This window comes from Terrapene carolina, unplaced genomic scaffold, assembly GCF_002925995.2.
Source record: "Terrapene carolina triunguis isolate 2854851 unplaced genomic scaffold, T_m_triunguis-2.0 Scaffold69, whole genome shotgun sequence".
NCBI classification, from domain to species: domain Eukaryota; kingdom Metazoa; phylum Chordata; order Testudines; family Emydidae; genus Terrapene; species Terrapene triunguis.
In genome coordinates, this window is record NW_020664420.1 from 62,244,560 (window position 1) to 62,264,072 (window position 19,513).

At 40.4% G+C, this 19,513-nt stretch overlaps 1 protein-coding gene across 1 annotated transcript in view; it reads right to left on the minus strand.

Moving 5' to 3' along the window:
- The window catches only part of EPB41L4A (erythrocyte membrane protein band 4.1 like 4A), a 196,211-nt gene that overhangs the window by 34,471 nt on the left and 142,227 nt on the right, over positions 1–19,513 (minus strand). The window contains exons 14-16 of the mRNA XM_024219756.2: positions 7,139–7,229; positions 3,826–3,909; positions 1,854–1,967 (exon numbers count right to left, since the gene is read on the minus strand). Coding sequence (XP_024075524.1) covers positions 1,854–1,967; positions 3,826–3,909; positions 7,139–7,229 — 289 coding nt within the window. The remainder of the gene's footprint in view (positions 1–1,853; positions 1,968–3,825; positions 3,910–7,138; positions 7,230–19,513) is intronic.

The window sequence follows — 19,513 nt, forward strand, 5'->3', positions numbered from 1 at the left end:
GAATCTTTCAAAGCAGACAAGTCCTGAATTTTTAAGTATTTAGACAATAACAAAAACTTTTAGGTCTTCTTTACACATTAGTATAAAGCAAAATATTGACACACTTTTTCTTTTTTTCCCCTTGAACTTTGCAGGTCATCTTTAACTATGCACAGATGGATTGCTACAGTTCCCTCTAAAGTCAATGACAAAGCTCTCGCATTGACTTCAGTGGGAGCAGGGTAGAGCTCTGCAAGTTAGCCAGTAGAGTGCATTCAGTGTAGTAAAGTCTGACTTTTTTCTACTAAGGCTAGTAAACAGCACACAAACACCACAATTATTCTGTTATAAGGCAGATGAAAAAACAAAGAGCACTAATGAAATTCAAGACTCAGCAGGATATAATTGGGTTAGCACCTGTCAGTGTTCACAAGCTCACGTATGAGATAAGACTTTGAAAAATATTTCTATAATGCTGTAGCCCAAGAGAAAATGTGTTATTGGCATGACCACCTATCATTGTAGATGCCTGTCCCAGGTATACATGCTACACATCTCGAAAAGATCTCTTATTGCATGGCACACAAGTGTTCTACTTTTCATGACATATGGTGTTATACATTGCACATCTAAATTTCCTTTTTTTAACTGACCCCAGTGAGCATTCTGATGGCTAAAATTGAACTGAATCAGAATAATGGTCTCAGGAAAATAAAATACATTCCAAGTAAGACTTACAAGCGCCAGATACCCAGCAGGTGGAAATCAACATAATTCAGTGATTTCAACAGAGCTATGCTAGTTTATACCAGCTGAGGATCTAGCCCACAGGGTCTAGTATGAGGCTATCAGGCAGATTTAATGGGTGAGATCCTCACCACTGCTCACCCATTCATGCAGAATAAAAGGGCTGCAGCAGCATAAATGGCCCTAAAAACCCCATAATCCAGCTGGGAGAGGATTCCCTCACCTGCAGGGCTGGTCTCCAAGGACTCCCTTGCAAGCCCTGATGTCAGAGGCATGCTGAGGACAGTGCTCAGGGTGTCCGGGGCAGGACTGCAGCACACAGCACTCTGGAGATTCCAGGAAGTGCTGTGGCTGACATAACTAAGATGACCCTGAGACCTATCGAAAGTATGCCGGGGATCTCCCCAGCACTTGGCGCAGCCCAGGATTGCACCTGCAAAGGGAGGTTGAATTACATTAGCCCCAGTTCTTCCTGGATTGCAAGTTCGGGGCCTTGTCTGTGACTGGCGCAGCACAGAATCTCACCCCATATTGTTTTATTGTATTTGTCTAAGCTACTCAAATGTCTGCATAATTAAAGGAACATACCAAATAGTTCACAGCTCTGTTTTTGCAGACATACTGTCCAGTGTTCTGAGAGTCACCAAAGGCCATATTGAGGAGCGTTTCCTTAATGGCTTCACCAGTTTAGCCTTTTTGTTGAAAACAATAGTGCAATACTGATATTCTTTATAAAATCACATTGTCAAACAAGCGGCCTCCCCTCTCTGCTCCACATAGCGGGCAGCAGCAACTGGGACGAGCACATAGGGGCAGATCATTCAAATGCCCAACCAGCTGGCACCAGCAACCACAGCAGGCCAAGGGGCTAACTCAAGGCCTTCTAGCCTCCCACCTCTCCCATTGGACTCAGAAGGATTTGCCTTGGTCTCAGGGGCCACACTTTCCTCCTTCCACATAGGGAGTAGTAATTCTGGAATTTTTGTTCACTCATTGATTATTGGTGCAACTTCTCTTCTCTGACACAGCTCTGGATTAAGGAGCCTTTATTGAGCCCAAAGCAAGGAGAATCACAAAAAAAGACTTCTGTTGTAAGCAGAAGCTAATATAACTCTCCACATTCCTACCTTCTTCTAACTTGTTGCCCAGATTCATTTTCACTGCCACCTGATGGGTTCCGTCGTCGAGAGTAAGGAAATTTTGGTGATTTATTGCGGTCACTGGGAGAATTATACAGTCCACTAGAGTTAAACAGCAAGAGTAAACAACTGAGCTCAAAAATATCAGAAGATTTAGATACCCCAGCCTCATTGTACAGAAATACTGCGCAGGCACATACTTAGATTTTTAAAAACAGCTGTAATGGCCATGTTAAGAAGGAGTACATTTCTCTATACTGAATGGAGTGTAGATAACAAGATTTGGTCAAGCTGAGGTTGAGGATGTTACTGTTTTTCAGAAATAAATATATTACACTGAATCTTGAAAACAAGAGACAATTACACAGAATCCTTCAGAGAGTGATAATGGGACATTACAGAGCACTGCCACTGATTCAGTAGTTCTGAGCAGCCACAAAGAAGAACAGACCCATCCATTATTTCGGGCATAGGAAGATTTTTGTAATAAAGAACTGTTGTAGCTGAGAGCTAAACTTTCAAATACACATTTTATTTATAATGCTAGTGAAAACAGGAGACTAATCCATACTATAATTTACATACGTAGGGACCTTAGCCCCCTCTCCCAATGTCCACATAACTTAAATTAACATAAAACATCCAATTAATGCAAATGGGAGTTACAAGCCATAGATGTTCTAAAGAATAGCCCTTGTTTTGAAACTAAAAAGGGTTCCAAAGACTTTGTGCACTGAAATAAAAATGTCAGCAATCGCATCTATAAATATTAAAAACAAATATTCTATGGAACCAAACAACATGAACGTCACAAGATATTTTCTTCATTGCAGTGACCCAGTCTGATGTTCTGACTGGGTCACAGCACAGCTTAATTAATTTACAATATGGTAATTCCCCACAAATACTCTTTGTATGAAAATATTTAAGGAAAAGGTCATGTATATGACAGCATATGTATACTCTGGCCACAGTGTCAGGTAGAAGGCAAAACAAGTGCTTCCAAAACCCCAGTGAGTGTATATTTCATTATAACAGAGTGGTTTATTGCTCTTACAGTAAGTAGCTCCACAATCTTTTTGGATGAGATATGTTAAACTAAGGTCCTAACTTGGTCCATTGAAGATCATTTGGTATTTTTCACAAGAAAAATGAATAGTAATACCATGTATTCTGCCCAAAATCCAGTTTGGGTGTTACATTCTGCCTTCCTAAATGCCCTCTGGGGTTTCAGTTATATTCTTCTTCTTCATTCCCTGCCATAAATGGTTGTTCTAGAGCATTACTCTGCTCAGTTAAAGAGTTGTATTCCATCCCAGAGATGACTGCATTTCAATGGTGGAAATTCTTTACTAAAGACCATGAAAACCAGCATATGCAGCCAAGTGCTTTGGGATGGAAGAAGCTATATAATTTCAAGATCATCATTTGGCTGCTAAAATATCAAACTTGCATCTTCCCAAAGGGATCATTTTAACACGAAAGCAGCAACATCACAGTTGGCTAACATTTCCTCTCTCAAAGGTCACAAAATCATTTTTAATGTCAATTTACCATGAATGTAATAATATACTAAATGTTTCAGCTAGATTAAGCATAATGCTTATTTCTTCTGCAAAAGTGTAATTTGCTACCAGGATATTACTTTTGTACTCTGATTTACCTTACTGAAAAATAAATACATGCACTTTGCACTTCTAGCAACAGAATACTTATCAATTGTTTCGTTCTTTCCCCGAAAGGGCACTGATCAGAACAAGCCATGATGGCATCCAGAATGTACAAATGGAACCCAGGAACTTATGCAGAAATGCCAGGTAACATGCTACACATACAGGACTGGCCCTGGAATACATGATATATGTTCACTCTGACCTTGCTATTCATGAATGTATTACATCAACCACTCTTGCACCATCAACCAAGCAAAATCTTTGCCATTGCATGATGTTTACCTTACCTCTGGGGGCCATTTTCCTCCCATGGTGCACTTATTTTACTTCTTTGGGTTTCAGGACTATTTTCACTTTTTGCCTTTTTAAAGCTAAGGAAAAATACATATAAAAATAAAAACCATGACAATGATAATTTAAAAACATTTTTTTTTGCCCATGACCTCATTAATGCTCATTCTAGGGACATGCAGGTCTGAGAGCTTGTCTACACTTACCGGGGGATGGATGCACGACAATTGATGCATCGGCGGCCGATTTAGCAGGTCTAGTGAAGACCCGCTAAATCGACCGCAGATCACCCTCCCGTCAACTCCTGTACTCCACCTGAACCAGAAGCGCAAGGGGAGTCGATGGGAGAATGTCTCCCGTTGACATAGCGTAGTGTAGACCCCACGGTAAGTAGATCTAAAGTATATCGACTTCAGCTACGTTATTCACGTAGCTGAAATTGTGTAACTTAGATCGATCTCCCCCCATAGTGTAGACAAAACCTGACAAAACCCACTTCTCAGGCATAAAGCCATTTGCCCTCCATCCTAAAGAATTCCTCACAGAAACATCAGCTATGGAAGTTGGAAAGAGCACCAGCGAATTAGCTCTGCAATATCATTTCTGACTAACTCTGGAAAAAAATGTTCCAAGGCAGCCAGGGATAGGACAGTGGACTCACAAGTAGTTAGTACTGAGCATGTGACTGAACTCCTACACTACATGGAGGAGAAGCCATCAGTATGTTCTAAAACAGTGGCTCTCAAACTTTCCAGACTACTGTACCCCTTTCAGAAGTCTAATTTGCCTTGCTTACCCCAAGTTTCACCTCAGTTAAAAACTACTTGCTTACAAAATCAGATATAAAAATACAAAAGTGTCACAGCACATTACTGAAAAATTGCTTATTTTCTCATTTTTACAATATAATTATAAAATAAATCAATTGGAATATAAATATTGTACTTATATTTCAGTATATAATATATAGAGCAGTATAAACAAGTCATTGTCTGTATGAAATTGCAGTTTGTACTGACTTTGCTAGTGCACTTTATGTAGCCTGTTGTAAAACTAGGCAAATATCTAGATGAGTTGATGTACCCTGTGGAAGACCTCTGTGTACCCCAGGGGTACGTGTCCTCCTGGTTGAGAACCACTGTTCTAAAACATCTGTAATATCTCTTCTTTCTTTCAGTTTCTTCTTTTTCCATTGCTGGTTTGTACATCTCTTACTCCAGCCAAGGAAAAATGGCCAAGGCTCCCTGGACAGGCTTATGAATGTCACTCCAAGAACTGGTTTCTGGTTGGAGAATGCTCTCTCTCTCTCTCCCTACATTGGCTGATCATGCCTTCCCCACAGCATACCACTGGATAATCACGCTAGCTGTCACTAAACGCCTCATAACTGGCACAGCATCATATTGCAAATATAAATGCTACAGACACTTCCAAAGTACAAACCATCAACAGAGACTTCTAGAGACGTTTAGAGGGACACAAGCCAGCATTCTTCACTGTAAGGGTAAAGTTTGTCACCTCCCTGACAGACTCAGCTTTATTAAGAAAACTTGGATACTTAATTTGTTAATCTACTTTTAACCTCAGCCTTCTGTTACTCCAGGTCATTGAGTTAATCATTTAATTCTCATATAGTGTAAAAATTGCAAAGCTACCAGCAAGGCAGCAAAAAAGACAGAAATTAAATGAGGTCACTTCAGAAGGTGAATCGTATTTTTCTTAATATTGCACCCATCTGGCTGTCAATTCAGATGTATGCAGAGAATCTATTCCCAACCCCAACTCACTTCAGTTGGTACAAATGAACCTCATAAATAGAATCTGTCCTGTATTGGGGGAACCTTTTTTTGCATAGTATTACAATTACACAATGAGGTGATAATTAGAATGATGACACAATTTTAAATGCATGTCCAACACAGCTTTAAAAAAAAAGAAAGAGGAATAATCCTGGGTGCTGAATTAACAGTATTAGAATTCTAAGCCATTTCTCATTCAGAGCAGACATACATTTTACAGCTAGAGTGCTAGAGCATGGCAGCTCTTCAGACACTGGCATTATCTTCAGGAATGCAGTTGCAAAAGGGATTGAGCTCATTCAGTACCTTTGAAAAGGTTAGCATTGGAATTTCATGAGAGATTACTGTCTTTTTCCTGGTTTATCTTGAATTTATATCATTTATGCACAGGTGACCAGCTATCTATTTCAGCAGTGAATGAGATGCTAAGCTATGAAGACTCAGCTCAGAGGAGTTGATAAAAGATGCCTTGTAAGCATTCTTAGGGTGTACTACTAGAATGAAGTGGGATGGAGTACCAAACTGTAAATGCCTCACAGAGGAAGTATGCTGTCTGGTCCCCATGTTTGGTAGAGGTGGAAAATATTTCTCAAATGCTGATACAGATACAAAGAAAAATCAATTTTGTTATTTAACTCTCATGCTAGAGAAACTTCTCTCTTAATATCTTCTCTAAAAGTGGAACAAGTCTCTATACAGACAAGTGCCTACAATACACAAGATATGCAGTCTGCCAGGAATAGCAGATATACTCTGAAGTTGTTTTAACCAGTTCTTTTAATTTAAAATGATTAACACTGTTTAAAAACATACATATTTCAATTTTGTCATGTTCAGGTGTTCAGGTTCAGGTTTTCTTTCCCATCTGTTAACTGGAGAAGTATATTTCAGTTTTGAAAATGAAAGAGAATGGACCATTATATTCAATGGAGTGTTGCTGATTTACACCAGCTCATGATCTGGCCCAAAAGATTCTTAAACTTTGGTCAATATTATGCCTGACCTTACCTGTGTCTGCAGCACAGTAGAGTGGGTGGTGGTTGCAAGGACTGACAGCAGTGCCAGATTTCCCAAAGTGGGCAGCTTGAGTGGGATGGGGCCATGCCCGCCTTTTCCCTGCCTCACACCGGAAAGAAGAATTGCCCTGAACAGAGGTGGACAGACAGACATGCTGCGCCCTTTCAAAGGATTTCTCAGACTCCATTCTTCCTCTGAATTCTTGGATGCATTGATCCTGCCAGGCAGTGTCCTTCATGCCATAATATGGTGGGGGTTTTGTTTAAATCAAGACTGGCTGTCTTTCTAAACAATACACTCTAGTGCAGCCAGAAGATAAGGCATTGATACAAGAATTACTGGGTGAAATTCTATGGCATGTGTTAGGCAGAAGGTCCTTCCTGGCCTTAAAAATGTACTAATATTTAATATACTTCTTTTTCTATCCAACATTTTATGGGAGCTCTTCATCAGTAAGCGAAGATTAAACCTTTTTTGGTCTCACTACACTTACCTTTTTACTGGGGAAGGTGCAATAATTTTAGTGGTTCCTTCTTTTTCCCCATTTTCCATATTTGATGTAACCTGATTTATGCTTTTGGATCCTGGGGAAAAAAACAAAACCCCCAACCAATTTTTAGTGGCTCTCCTACATATTTTGGCTACTTTGCAGAACTTTACACAATTCTATTGAATGTACTGCAGTATTGTGAAATACAAACACATACAATCGCTATCTTATTGGTTCCCAGACTGTGGTCCATGAAGCATGTGCTAGCAGTCCCAGGGGAGAAACTGGTCAAAAGATACTAGCTCCTTTATCTTGTTTCCAGCTGCACTGCATTAAAAGAAGGCTAAAAATATATTAAATACTTTCTTAATATTACCTTTCCACATAAGCAATTGCTGCAGTTCCCATAGGGATATTGTGCAGCTGCAAACAGGAGATGGTTTGCCCAACTATGAATAGGAGGGGAGGTGTCTGGGAGACTATATCTTTATTAAGATGTAGTCCATACTACAAAAGAAATGGTAATCCATGATGTAATAACTGTGTGAAAAAAAGCCACTGAAATAATAATACAGCACAATGGATGGATCTTTTTAAAGGAAAATCTCTCAAATTGATAACTTAACATTGTTTGATGCTTGGATAATTTACCTGTATAACATTCATTATTTCTATAGAACTTTGCTAATTTACACTTCTGACCGGAGAACAGCTATAAATTAATGAACTTGTGAATTGACAAGTAAATGGACAAACACAACAAACAATCAAAATAATGCTCATGAAACTTTGTCTTTTGTTCATTTATTTTGTCAGTTGTAGTTTAGTTTTAGTGGAGTGTGGATTAGCTAGATTTTTACCGTATCAGTTATTTATTGGTGCTGACAATGCACTCAACATGTAAACTGACACAATCCCCGCCCCCAGGAATTTAGGGCCCAATGTTGATCTGTGGGAGAGTAAGCCATTTAGGGGACTGGGCACTCTGAGTTGCACTCACAGAGTTTGTTTGCTATTTTTCTGTTTGAGGAAGCACAGGCTGTTGGTCCCAAACCCGACCCCCCAATCCCCAATCTTGTGGATCACAGGCAGGGGCAGCTCCAGGCACCAGCGCAGCAAGCGCGTGCCTGGGGCGGGAAGCCACGGGGGGTGGCCTGCCGGTCGCTGTGAGGGCGGCAGGCAGGCGGCTTTCGGCGGCATGCCTGCAGGAGGTCCACCGGTCCCGCGGCTTCGGCGGCAATTCGGCAGTGGGGACGCCGATGGCGTGGTACCGGCGGAACTCCCACAGGCATGCCGCCGAATCTGCATGACTGCCGTGCTTGGGGTGGCAAAAAACATAGAGACGCCCCTGATCACAGAGACATGGGGATCAGCCAGAGACGTGGGGCATATGTATAGAGGACACTTGGCAACAGTTTATTCCCAATAATCTTCCAGGTGCCCTCCCTATTTTGGTTCCATCCACCCCAAATCTGTAGGGTTGGAATCTTCTGTGGAATCTATGTAGAAGCTTCCACAGAAGCGGAGGAAAATGCAGCACTCCCTCCTTCCATGCCCCCACTTCCAGGAGCCAAGGAAACAGGTTCATGCATTTATGTTTTGAGAAGCACAGAGACCTTAAACTCAGATTTATTCGCACATAACACACTAGGCAAAGACAGTTAAGCTCAAAGTAGTATAAAAATGTTACACTGTATATAAATTTCCACATTTCAAAATCATTAAAGGAAAAACTATTTAACCTAGTACATCCCACAGGTTTGTTACCACCATCAAGATTTGTTTGTTTTGGTCACACTGCCTTTTTGGCTTCCACACTGTGCAATATATATTCACGGTTCTGATGCCTTGTTTCTTCTGTGGAACTACCAAGGAAAAAATTATTTTGAATTTGAATAAATATCTAACAGAGTGAAGTATACGGGTGCCAGTAAAATTATTCCAAGACTTTTTAAAAAATTGATAGCATTTAGATATTGTAATATTACAATGCAAGTTATTTGCAACTAGTTAAGAAATTCCTGGACCTCTGGTACACCCTGTAAGATTCATCTTTTTTACCTGAGCCATGGTATTAGCATTGTACTAAAAATAATCTGGGTGAGACTTCTGTCTCTGTCCTCTGTACACAGGCTTTATAAAATAACATTCCCTTCAACTCACACTCTCTCTTTCCATCTCAATGACAGTTTTAGTCACCTCCTACAAAGCTTATCTTCAAAACTGTTCTCAACTCCTGAGACGGAGTATCCAAACCACTTTGTAAATCAGTTCCGGGTAGGGCTCTTGTATTGTACATCGAAGATAATGCAAGATTTCAATTTAAAATTCTTCATACTGCTATAGATTGATTGACATCTATAAAACTACTCATAAGGAAACACTAGGTTTTGTGCTTGGAAGGAACAGCTTTTATAATGTCATGGTATGAAATAATAGCTTTTTTCGGGGTTATAATAACTAGAAGTAATGTTTAAAATTTAGTGAGGGCTCATTTGTGCCTTGTAAGCACACCCCACATTAAGGGTCAATGCAGAGAAAAGCCACCACAGAGGTAGCAGTGAAAGGAATTCTGCCTCCCAGAGCTCCTGGATGTGGAAAGGCTAAGCATCCAACCCTTTCTGGGCTGCAGTTTACTATTTTCCATGTGACTTTGCTGCCTGGTGAATACGGGAGATGGAGCCAAGGCCCTTTCTCCTCCCCCGGTCCTCTGTCTCCCCCAGGGAAGTAAGGAGAGAGCAGTCCTTGCATTTCTCTGAGGGCAAAGACTGTGATTCTGCCTGCCCTTTACTCTGGTCACACAAGCATAAGGATTAGGCAGACTCATGCCCTAAATAGTGAAATATGGAACAGGTACAATTTACGTTTGAAGCCATTTGTAAACACAAAATTTAAGACAGTATTTAGGGATTTTAAGTATGCTCCATTTTATAATCAATTAAAGAGAGAACCGAGACTATAATCTACCTGAAGCAGTGCACATTCATCCATACAGCTGAGTTTCTATTTTCTGGTACAGGTTAATAGCTATGATGCTACAACACCACTTGGATTGTGAAAGAATGGGGGAAGAGAATGGGAGAATAAAGGAGTTAGAAAAACCAAAGACTCTTCCTGACTGAGTCTGAATACGAAAACCACAGAAAAAAAACAAACCCAACCCTTATTAAAAGAATAAAGAATACTGCAAACATTCCCTCTTTGGAAGGTGCAGCAAGAGATCAAAATGTTTAAGGTGAAAATAAAAAAGGTGACACATAATAAGAATGGTGAAAGGCAATTTCCCCTCTTTTTGTCAGCATATGAGGAGGGAGCAGGTTGAGGCAGTAAGTTATAGGGAGTTAGTGGTATTTGGCTTGATTAGTTTTGTGGGTAGATGTTATTGGCCTGCCCATGCCACTAGAAGTATGTGAGATAAAAAGGTCACCATTCAAAGCTAGCACACTGTAGTTAATGCTTTTTCTGAGTCCAGGGAAATAACTGCAGTAGCTCAGATACTACTGTGTGGTAAATAGAGATTATTTACCTGTAACTGGAAGTTCTTCAAGATGTGTGGTCCCTATCAATATTCCATGTGTGGGCATGCATATGTACCATGCACCTGAGACTGGAAAATCTTGCAAGTAGTGTCTGTGTTAGTCTAGGCCTCCATCCTGGATCTCCTTGTGCTTAGCACCTAGGGTGAAGGGGAGGGGAGGAGGAACGACTACCTCTCCAATTCTTTTTCTACCATTAATCAGTCATGACTTGAAACAGAGGGGAAGGAGGAAGGGTAGTGGAAAACAGATAGGGACAGAACTTCCAGTTAAAGGAAAGTAACCTCCATTTCTTCTTCGAGTGCTGGTCCTTATGTGTATTTCACACCTGAGTGTCTGGCAAGCAGTACTCATATGGGGGGGCGGGGTGTGAGGATGCAGGTTGTATAGATGTCTGTAAAACTGCAATTCCAAAGGCTGCATCAACAGAAGGGGCTTGGATCAAAGCATAATGCATCTTAAAAGCGTGCATGGAACTCCAGGTTGCCCCCTTACATATGTCCAACGTAGGCATGTCTCGAAGAAATGCTACTCAGGTTGCCTGTGCTGTAGTGAAATGGGCCCTCGTCCTGTCCAGGGGAGTGAAATGCGTCAACTGATAGTAAAGGAGGCTACAGCCAGAAATCCACTTATAGAGTCTCTGAGCAGATATTGTTGGTCTCCGTGCTCACTCCACTATAGCAACAAATAGTCTAGGTGATTTTGTAAATGGTTTCGTTCTTTGCAGTTAGAATGCCAATGCTCGTCTGACATTGGGAGAGTGAAGTCTCCTCTTCTTCCTAGAGGTATGAGGTTTTGGGAAGAACACCATTAAGTGAATCAATTTGTTTATGTGGGAATTTGCAAATTATCTTTGGGATGAATTTCAGGTGGAGACAAAGGATACGTTCTCTTTATGAAATGTAGCCTATAGAGTTTAGCCATGACGGCCTCCAGCTCACCCACCCTCCTGACCGACCTAATGTCAACTAGGAAGGTGACCTTCATAGACAGGTGTGACATAAAGCACATGGCCAACGGTTCAAAAGGTGGCCCAGTAAGTGTTGAAAGTAGGAGATTGAGGTCCCACTGTGGTGCTGGCTTCACTACTTCCTAGTCAGACCCTTCAGAAATCTAGTTGTTACTGAGTGAGTAAAAATAAAATAGTCACCTACTGGAGGACGGAATGGACTGATTGCGCTAGATGAACCCGCAATAAGCTAATAGACAGACCCAATGTCTTGAGAGTGAGGAGATAGTCTAAAACAGCAGGAATACCTGCAACCCCTGATGATAACTGGTCCTGGTGCACCCAAGTAGAGAAATGGCTCCACCTGGCTAGATAACATTTTCTGGTAGAATCTTTCCTGCTGTAATTAAAAATAGATTGAACAGCCTCCAAACAGGAATGCTCTAGGTCTGATGCCCATCCAAATACCAAGCCGTGAGGTGAAGAGAGTCTGGGCTGGGATGTCTAATCCTGCCATTCTCCTGAGTTAGCAGGTCTGCGAAGGACTGAATGCTGATGGGTTGACAGATTGACATTTGTAGGAGGACTGCAAATTTGAACTGTCTGGGCCAAAAGGGTGAGATGAGAATGACTTGTGCTTTGTTGTGACAAATCTTCCATAGATCCTGGGGTATTAGTGGGATGGGAAGGCATACCTGAAGTGGCCTGTCCAGGACAGTGGGAGGGCATTGCCCCTTGAGTCCTGACCTTGTGCTTCTCTGGAACAATATGTTGAACTTCTTGTTCATAGAATCATAGAAAGGTACGGCCGGATAGGACCTCTAGAGGTCAGCTAATCCAGCCCCCTGCACTGAGGCAGGACCAAGTACACCTGAGAACTGATTGTCTAACCAGTTCTTAAAAACCTCCAATGATGAGAATTCCACACTCTCCCTTGGTAACCGATGCCAGTGCTACTAAACTATCCTTATACTTAGAAAGTTTTTCCTAATATCTAACCTAAATCTCCCTTGCTGCACATTAAGCCCAGTACTACTTGTCCTACCTTCAGTGGACGTGGAGAACAATTGATCACCATCCTCTTTGTAACAGACCTTAACATATGTGAAGACTATTATCAGGTAGCCCCCAGTCTTCTTTCCTCAAGACTAAACACGCTCAGATTTTTTTAACCTTTCCTCATAGGTCAGGTTTTCTAAACCTTTTATCATTTTTGTTGCTCTCTTGTGGACTCTCTCCAGTTTATTCACATCTGTGAGTGAGCCAGACTTGTTGAATATGGAGATACAGCCTGGTGAACAACATTGTCAGGGCCAGGCCTTGGACAGCCTGTGTGCATCGGTCAGTTACCAAGCTATGGTCAGGAGACGAATAGTTGGGTCAGGGTCAGGCACCAAGTTGCAGGTGGGAGGCAAGTCGCAGAGTTGGGGTTGAGCTGGGAATTCAGGGTCAGGAACCAGGGGACTGACTGCAGGCAAGTAACAGAGTTGGGAATGAACCAGGGTCAGAAGCTGGAGTCAAGGATTCACAGTGAGGCAAGTTCAGGAGCAGAAGCAAGTAGTTGGTCTGCATCATTGTTGAGACAGCTCCCCATGATGTCTTCCTGGTAGCTATACCAACTTGAGGCAATCAGTGGGCTACAGGGGACTGCCACTCAGGCCCTAATGGGCGGTACTTCCTGAGGTGTCTAGCTTCACAGGGTCCTCCAGCAGAAATATAGGCTGAGCTTCCAATCGCAATGTGGAAGTGTTCATGGCCCAGAACCCCCATGGTCCTAGATTCTAGTCCTGCAGGTTCGTACAGGCATTACCTAAATACAGGAGGCCATGTGGCCTAGCAAAGAAAGACAGACACAGACTGTCATTCAGGGTTTGAGTGTGACTCGGTTTATCAGACTGCTCCTGGTATGGAATTTGTCTACAGGGAGGTAGGCCCTTGCTGAGATCAAGTCCAGGTTTGCCCTATAAAGTCTATGAGATGCATGGGAGTCAGAGTAGACTTTTCCATGTTTATGCAGATTCCCAAGCATGCCATAAAGGACAAGGTTGCTGACTGAACTTCCAGATAGGATCTGCCTGTTAGAAGCCAGGTGTCCACATACAGGAAGATGGTGTAGCTGTTTCATCTCATCTAATCTGTGTTGCCTCCACTGAGAAGGCCTTGGCGAAGATCCTTGATACTGTTGCCAGACCGAACAGGAGCACCCTGAACTAGTAGTGTTCCTGTCCTATCAGAAACCTTCTGTGGGATGGGTGAAAGTCCACATGAAAATAAGCATCTTTCATGACAAGAGCTACAAACCACATGTCTGTTTCCAAGGAGGGAATTACTGATGCCAATGTAACTATCCAGAATTTTAATTTGTGAATGAAATATTCAGCTGAGATAGGTCAAGAATGGGCCTCCATCCACCCTTTTTCTTAGGTACTATCAACAGCTGGAGTAGAACCTGTTTCCTTGATGCTGAGGTGGCACTTGTTCTATAGCGCCTCACTCGAGGAGTGTCCAACTCCTATTGGAGAAGCTCCTCATGAGTGTGGTGCTAAAGAGGGGCCAGGAAGGAGGTTTTGGAGGAGCCGGAGAAAAAAATCTTGATGGTGTAACCAAAATGGATGATACCCATTTGTCTGTTGTTATAGCCCTCCAGCTGCAGGCAAAGTATGCTAGGCACCACCTAGAAATGGGTGGGGATGGTATTATTGTTACGTCACAACCCTCGAGTGTCCTGTCAAAAGGACCATTGACTGGTGGATGAAGTCGGGTGGCTGCTGTTGAGGTGGATGGTGCTGCATACTTCGCCCTTTGCACCCTTTGATGCTTCTGTGACAGTTCATATGATCGCAGGTGGTAGAAATTCTGATGTGGTTCTGGATACAGAATGGACTCTTGAAAAATTGTTCTAACACTAATCCTACTGCTATGATTTATCTGCCATTATTGGTGCTTAGATACTAAGGTAACAGGTATCTTGGAAACACCTTAGAGATATAGAATCCTTTCATATCTGAATAGCTGCAGTTTTTCCTCACCTTTTGTCCAGTAAAATCTGAACTTTTTTTTTGCATTATCTGAACTTTCTGACAGGGTTGGTGTACGTGGTTTGATTTGCTTTTACAATAATTCTTATTATGTCAACTTCTGCTATGGAATATAAATAGATTATTCAATTTTAAGAACCCTAAATTTAAATAACGAGGAGTCTTGCAGAATTGTTAACTCATGTCTGTTTTTTTATTAAACTCAGTCCCTTGACATTATCCGAATATAGTGTTTGTATTTAAACCCACTAATGAGGAGAGAGCATAGTGATACCAAAAGGAAAAAAACACTTTCTTGAAAGTTCATGCACTGTGCTGTATGTTATTAACCAGAAATATTGAAACTTGATGGATTTTTATATGTGTATGTTTTAGAAATACCCAAGGTAATTAGAACATAGTCTAGACAACTGGTTGACAAGTTTAATTTTTAAATTGGAACTACCTGTTAAATAAAAACATTAAATATTGTCCTAAACCAGTAGTCTCCTGAGTTTACTTTTTCTCTCAACCACATATATATAATGTAAAAATAGCCAAATCAACGTTTTATCAAAATTTGTAATAAAACAAAAAAGCGAAGTTAGGAAAGAATTTCACATCTTTTTGAATGTCATTTTACAAAAGGTAAAAATGTTACAGTTTATAGAAGTGTCAATTATAAAATGATCACATTTTCAAAATCAAGAACTAGGACCTTTCTGTGGCAACATTTTTTAGGTTTACAAACTAATCATACAAAACACTTTTTAATGACTTCTGGTACTGCTACTTACTCAACAATAGGATATTCCAGTAGCTAACTTTTCTAAATACAACGCTGAGTAAATTTTGTTAACATTCACTTTGAGCAAAAGAACAGCTTTAATAGTTTTCATCCTCATTAAACTTTTCTCTTTATTCCAACGTTGTTCATCACACTGAACACTCAGTCTTGAACAAACATTTTGTAGTTATTAAAAAAACATTTTGACTGATTAAATGAAAAAAATACTTCAGTCATCACAAAAGAAGTTTCCAGGAAACTGGGACATCATATCAAAGGAGGACTGTCCCAATTTTACCAGGACTGCAACTATAATCAGAGAATTTCCATGGCACAAAATAAGAGTCTGGTAAAACTAGTTCTGCCATTGCAAGATGGAGATATTCTGAATGATTCTGAGTCCCATATCAGTATTACACCAGCATAACTCCACTGGAGTTTCTCTTCATTTTCACAGGGGTAGGTGAAAAGATAATGAGGCCTTTTCTGCTAAGCACTTATCTGAATTGGGGAAGTGTCTGAAATATGGATCTGGATACAGTGACTACTCAGAGATCATGATGAAAATGTGATTTCCTAAATCACCTATCATCTCAGAATCTCACTCTACATACTACTGAGTACATCCTATGGTAAGAGAACTCAAGTGAAACAAAGTGGCTCCGTCATCTATACCCACTGTTGTCAAATCTCATGATTTCATCACGAGTGTCATGTTATTTGGTATTTTTCTTAAACCCCCAGCTTCTGGAGACATGTTCTTCCATGAGAATCTCAGTATTCCTTTAAAAAAAAAAATTAGTTCTCCCCATACCTGCAGAGAAAAGCTTGAAAATCTGACCTGAGTGTATCCTACAGGCTCAAAAATCAGAAGGCTAATATAAAAAACTCAACACCTATTATATATGTAAAAATTCCTTATTTTTAAGACAATGTCATGATTTGTTGGAGCCTGACTAATGATTTTGAATGTTTGGGGTTGACAATACTGCATACAAGAAATGAGATGTGCCCTGCAGTATCCCATGATAATATATAGTCTTCTCAGGTGAGGGACTTTGCCTGCATATGTGTTTGCACAGCGCCCTGATCCTGACAAGACAAGGTATGGTACAGCAACATAAATATTAATGGCCTGATCTTCCAGACCGCACCTAACCTAGGCTGCTCCTAAATCAGAATGGTAGCATTTTACACCCACTACTTTGCACAGGTGTAAACATCTGTGCAAGGCACTAGTGAATCAGGTCCTAAAGCAATAATAATAATAATTTACTGTAAACTATGCATTTTCATTATTGAGTAAACCAAAATCTTTGGGTAGCAGCAGATGGGGTCATATAAACATTGTCCCAGGAAGAATACCCCTAAGGAACTCTTATAATGGAACACTTAACAAAAAGGATAAATAACCTTTTCATCAGACAAATGCATCTAGTCTCCAGCATTTTGAACGCTGCACAAAATGCCATTCTGATCACAATAGAATGCTACAGGACAATGAGGGATCCTGAACACTGCTCCACTGGTGGCGTTTATGATTTATAACCAGAGCAAATTTTAACTGTAACCCTTTCCCAACTAAATTAAACCAGAAAGTGAATAAGAGCACAGCACAATCAGCTATTCATACCGCAGACTTCAGCCTATGAAAGAAACTCTCCAAACCTAACACCAAATTAGAAAATTAACCTTGCCTGTTTGGTGCTAACAGCCTGGAGTGCCAATTAAGTTTGTATGAGTGTTTAGCGAGGAGAAAACCAGATTTGTAGATTCTAAGGATAAAGAAAAAAAATGTGTTTTTTTCTCTCTTTTTTAAATTAAAGTACAGTGATTAATGTTTATGTTACACTCTTTGGAATTTTACTGCAGTGTTATGGCTCCAAATTCCAAAGTAGAAAAAAATCTAATAGACAATCTATGTAGTAAATGAACAAACACTGGTTAGTGGTAAACATTAACTACTGTGGTCAAACATGGCCCATTTATTTCTCTAAAAACCCATGACTTAAAATTTTATAGAAAAAAATATTATAAAGAAAATCAACACAAGGGCTTTATTCTGACTTCATTTATACTGGTGAAAATCACAGTAACTCCAGTGGAGACAATGAAGATACACTGGTTTCATCGCAGTGTAATGGGAGATCTAAATAAGGTTTTAGCCTTAGCTCATCGTTCATAGATTACAAGTATCTAGCATATGTTTAGAGCACCCAAATCTCCTAATGTGTCTTGGCTACTAGCTTTTTCGGTGTTGCAGTAAAACAGATAATGAAAAAGCCTCCTGTTATTCACTTTAATGGAACAGATACACATCAAACACATAGAGATTAAAGCTTCCTTGTCTGATTTTTCTCTAATACCTGAATGGCTGACATATGTAACATTTTAAGTAAGGGATAATAAGAGGGATGCTTTTGTACAACTTTAATCTTGTTCCTGGGAAGATAATCTGCCAGGCCAAAATCAAACTGTCTATCCCATCAAGAGAACCAGAGAATTTCTAATGAATATTTTTAGGAATAAACCTAAAGTTCCCCTCTCTTCACTATGTACACGCCCTCCCCCAGATCTCCATTTTAAGCCCCAAATATATTTAACAAGCACACACAAAAATTAAACGTTTCCATCATTATCCTCTCAGCATCTGCTCCCACTCTTAATACGGGGTTCAGTCACTGGCTGCCATACTGATGAGTTTAGGCCCATGTGATAATGGGCCAATGTAACAAGGAAGTACTATGAGCTACTCAGTGTTACATGGGATAGCTAACCCTATCATTACAGTGGTGAGAACAACGGGAGATGGACAATATGTGATAAATTCAATGTTTTTATATAATCAGCCATGACAATCAGCACAGGGCCACTAAAGGAACTGAGGGTGCCTGGTGGCAGAAAACATTATTTTTATGAGCTAAGGGAGGGAGTAGGGATTTTAAGGGCTACATTGTGTGATGTACACACAGTCCCAATTTGGAGGGAATGTGGAGCAGACCCCTCCCAAGGGGAACTCCAGGATAGATTGTGGCTCAGGAAACACAGTCCCATCCAGAACTCCCAGGTGTATGGGGGAGTATGCATAGTGCACCATCCCTAGGCCTGGCTCTCCATCCTCACTCCCCTTAATACTCCCCCAGCACAGGAGCTCTGACTGTGCCTATCCCTTGTACAGGGGGACACAAGCACCAGGCAAAAATCTAGCCCTAAATTCAGCTCATTGAGCTGGCTGCAGAAAGGAAAGGGTGTTTTTTTAAAATTAATTTAAATAGATTTTTGTAGTGTTAAAAAGCAGGTGAACTATTGAGCCAGGAGGGAGAAAGAGGGAAATTACAGGAGGTATCTTCTTGAACTGAGTAAGAACTATATGCAAGAAATGACTTGGAGATCTTTTTGGTAAATATCATTCTGTTTTCTTTTATTAAAAAAAATAAAGCAAAAGTTAAACCATCCCCAGCAGGCTGCTAACATAAATGGTGCTTGGCACAAAACGCTTTAAGGAATGTATAATTCATATGAGGAGACAGGCAAAATCAAGTCAAATAAATCAGTGTAAAATGCTGAGCAATGCATGTTTAATTCTATTACGCCACACCAGAAAATATAATACTATGAATGGTTAGTTATCGTGACAACAACTGGTACAATTCTAACTATCCTAAAAAATTGTATTTATTTTAATAAGCTATGTCATATTACTCTCCCAGATACTTTAAGCATGGGAAGCTTTAAATAACTCATAACACTACTTCATCCTACCAAGCTCATCTCCTAAATCAGAATTATTCTGTAGGATTTAAAGTCTGCTATGAGCTCATATTTTTATCAAATGATGCATAATATGAATCAAGTGAGGCAGAATTGATTTACTGGGTTAATTGGACTCAACACGATTACATTCAAGAAACAGTCTATGTGAAAAGTGTAGGTTTTATACCAATGAGATGTAGCAGAGCCTGTCATACTCCAGCATGAAGAGAGAAACATTAACCAGCACTCAACCTCTGAAAATCTTTTTAAACATAGAAAGCAGGCTAACCATGTTTATCAATGTATATGCCCATATGCAAAATGAAAAATGAGGTT